A 2,676-nucleotide genomic window follows, 5' to 3' on the forward strand; every position below is an offset into this window, starting at 1 on the left:
AACATGTCTCTATGCTAACACGTCTGTAACGTGTTTCTATGCTAACACGTCTGTAACATGTCTCTATGCTAACACGTCTGTAATGTGTTTCTATGCTAACACGTGTGTAACATGTCTCTATGCTAACACGTGTGTAACATGTCTCTATGCTAACACGTCTGTAACGTGTTTCTATGCTAACACGTCTGTAACATGTCTCTATGCTAACACGTCTGTAAAATGTCTCTATGCTAACACGTCTGTAACATGTTTCTATGCTAACACGTCTGTAACATGTTTCTATGCTAACACGTCTGTAACATGTTTCTATGCTAACACGTCTGTAACATGTTTCTATGCTAACACGTCTCTATGCTAACACGTCTCTATGCTAACACGTGTGTAACGTGGTAGAGGTGTCTGAACTCACATGATGAGAGCCTCCCACTCAAAGAAGTTCTCCTCGTTTGCCGGTCCTGCAGAACAAACAGAAGCCTCGTCACGTACAGGTTCTGTTCTAATGCAAACTGAACAGAACCGGTCCAAACCAACAGGGCTGTGCAAAAGTCTTCATCCATTTTTTTGTTGTATTTTTATTTTGAAGGATGCAGACTTTACTTCACATGTGAACATCAGGGGTGGAGTCTTACCTGCTACGATGCCTTCAGGTGGGTTCAGGGTCAGCTCTAAAACAGACAGGAGTCACTTGTAACAAGAAGAATCATTTAAAAACATAAACAGTTACTCTGCAGTCCAGCAGCTTGTCATTAATAAAGGTTAGTTTTAGAAATCGGGGGTGAGATGAACCAGGAAGTAAGAAACCAAAGTAAGGCTAACGTTCACACTGCAGGTCTTAGATTAGATTATTGTCTCAGATTRTTTTATTTTTACGTGGTGCATCATATTATTATTAAAACGTGACTTGAACAGTTCAGAGGCGACCTGTACGAGCAGAAGAAGAAGTGACATCACACACAGCAGACAGAAGTAATCACACACCATACATTTGTTAGTGTTGTGAGTCTGCATTTGTTGTGTAATCAGAAACTAGGGTTGAAACGATTCCTTCAATAATTCCTGTCATTTGATAACAAAATATCCTGGAGGCAAATGATCTGCCCTGAAGCTTCATAACAAATACACACTGTTATAATCAGCACAGTTTTGTCTGGTCAGAACGTGATTTGTGTTACACAATGCTACTACAGTTACACTGTTGATGTGTGTCTGCTTGCTAAGCTAAGCTATATTTAGCTTTAGAAGATGAACAACACGCTCAGAAAACAAGTTATAAAAAGAACGGGAAGATTTAAAACTAAACAGAAAAGATGATAAAATGCTTCACATCCTTCTGCACCGTAACACAAGCAGCTGCTGCATGTACACAACACATCTGGAGTTAACAACAGGTTTTTGTTTTAATCTGTGATAATCTGTCAGGTTACAGATGAACAAGGAGGAGGTGTGTTTAAACTAACATTATTTGTGCGGACTAATCACTGTGACCTGGCACGTTTTATTAAACACTGTGTAAGTTGTGTGATTAAAAACAACACTTACTGTAAGTTTGTCAGATAAAATAAAAACACAACAACAGATCGACAGTTTGAGCTGAAACGTGTTTATTTGTTTATATGATTTTATCTTAGTTTAAATGATACTTGGAGTAAGTTTTAAAGTATTTATAGAAGATAGTTGGATTTCTTTATTTGCTGCAGCTTTTATGATTTTAGGCTTAATTATACAGTTATATTTGTTTATAGCTAAACAGTCAAAACTACATCTTTTATTGCCTAAATGTGAGCCCTGCATCAACCTAACAACTGTCTTAAAATATGTGAATTAACCATTAACAAGTGAACTCTACAAAACTCAATTACAACACCCAGATGTTTATATTACACAATTTACTAATGCAATATGTAACAAAAAGAGACGTTCAGTTTTACAGTGTAGAACAATAAATTTACAGCAGTTAGATTGTCTGTGATGATTAAAATGATTAAATAACAGAGTGTTTTTAATTAATACCTCCTTAAACCTCACATATATAAATACAAACAAGTGCAGCTTAAAAAGCATGAATTAATACGACTGGTGTCGTTTCACTGTGACTGCAGGAACATGACTATTTTTATATCTGATTAATTAACTGTGAGAATAATTGATAGATTAATGAATCACTACAATAATCGTTAGCTGCAGCCCTGTCAGAAACACTTTAATTATCTGCTTGTTAGGTCCAGTGTTTACATGTAGTCTGCCTCCTGACAGATCTGCTGACTCAGCATTTTATTTCTGAAGAGGAGCAACGAGCAGCAGGTAAAATAAAGTCCACATCAGTCCTAACCCGGTCCAACACACAGCTCTGTGCTTCAACCTGCAGCTTTTATCTTTACACATGGATCAGCCACGGTGACCTCATCAGTGACGTCATGACAGAGTGAAGACAACGTGTTGTGGTCTGGTGTGTTTGCCCTCTGAGGGGGTCTTACCTTCACAACCCCTGGTTTACATGAAATAATGGGCGCTGAATGACGTCATGATCTCCTTGGATTATGAGTCTAACATGTCTGTTTCTGCACAGTTATTACCTTGTGCAGTATTTTATTAGTTTTATCTTTATTATTTTATTTTAGTATTACTAAAAATGAATGCTCACCAGCAGTGAATACTGTACTGGTGTCAGTACTGGAC

The 2,676-nt window shown here is 37.4% G+C and overlaps 1 protein-coding gene across 1 annotated transcript in view; it reads right to left on the minus strand.

Moving 5' to 3' along the window:
• ube2g2 (ubiquitin-conjugating enzyme E2G 2 (UBC7 homolog, yeast)) overlaps nucleotides 1–665 on the minus strand; it is a gene marked incomplete at its 5' end in the record, with an annotated part of 4,929 nt that extends 4,264 nt beyond the window's left edge. The window contains 2 exon segments of the mRNA XM_014025815.1: nucleotides 410–455; nucleotides 630–665. Of these exon segments, the coding sequence (XP_013881269.1) occupies nucleotides 410–455; nucleotides 630–665 (82 nt within the window).
• Between the last annotated feature and the right edge of the window lie 2,011 nt (nucleotides 666–2,676).

Source organism: Austrofundulus limnaeus, unplaced genomic scaffold (assembly GCF_001266775.1).
Source record: "Austrofundulus limnaeus strain Quisiro unplaced genomic scaffold, Austrofundulus_limnaeus-1.0 Scaffold501, whole genome shotgun sequence".
NCBI lineage: Eukaryota > Metazoa > Chordata > Actinopteri > Cyprinodontiformes > Rivulidae > Austrofundulus > Austrofundulus limnaeus.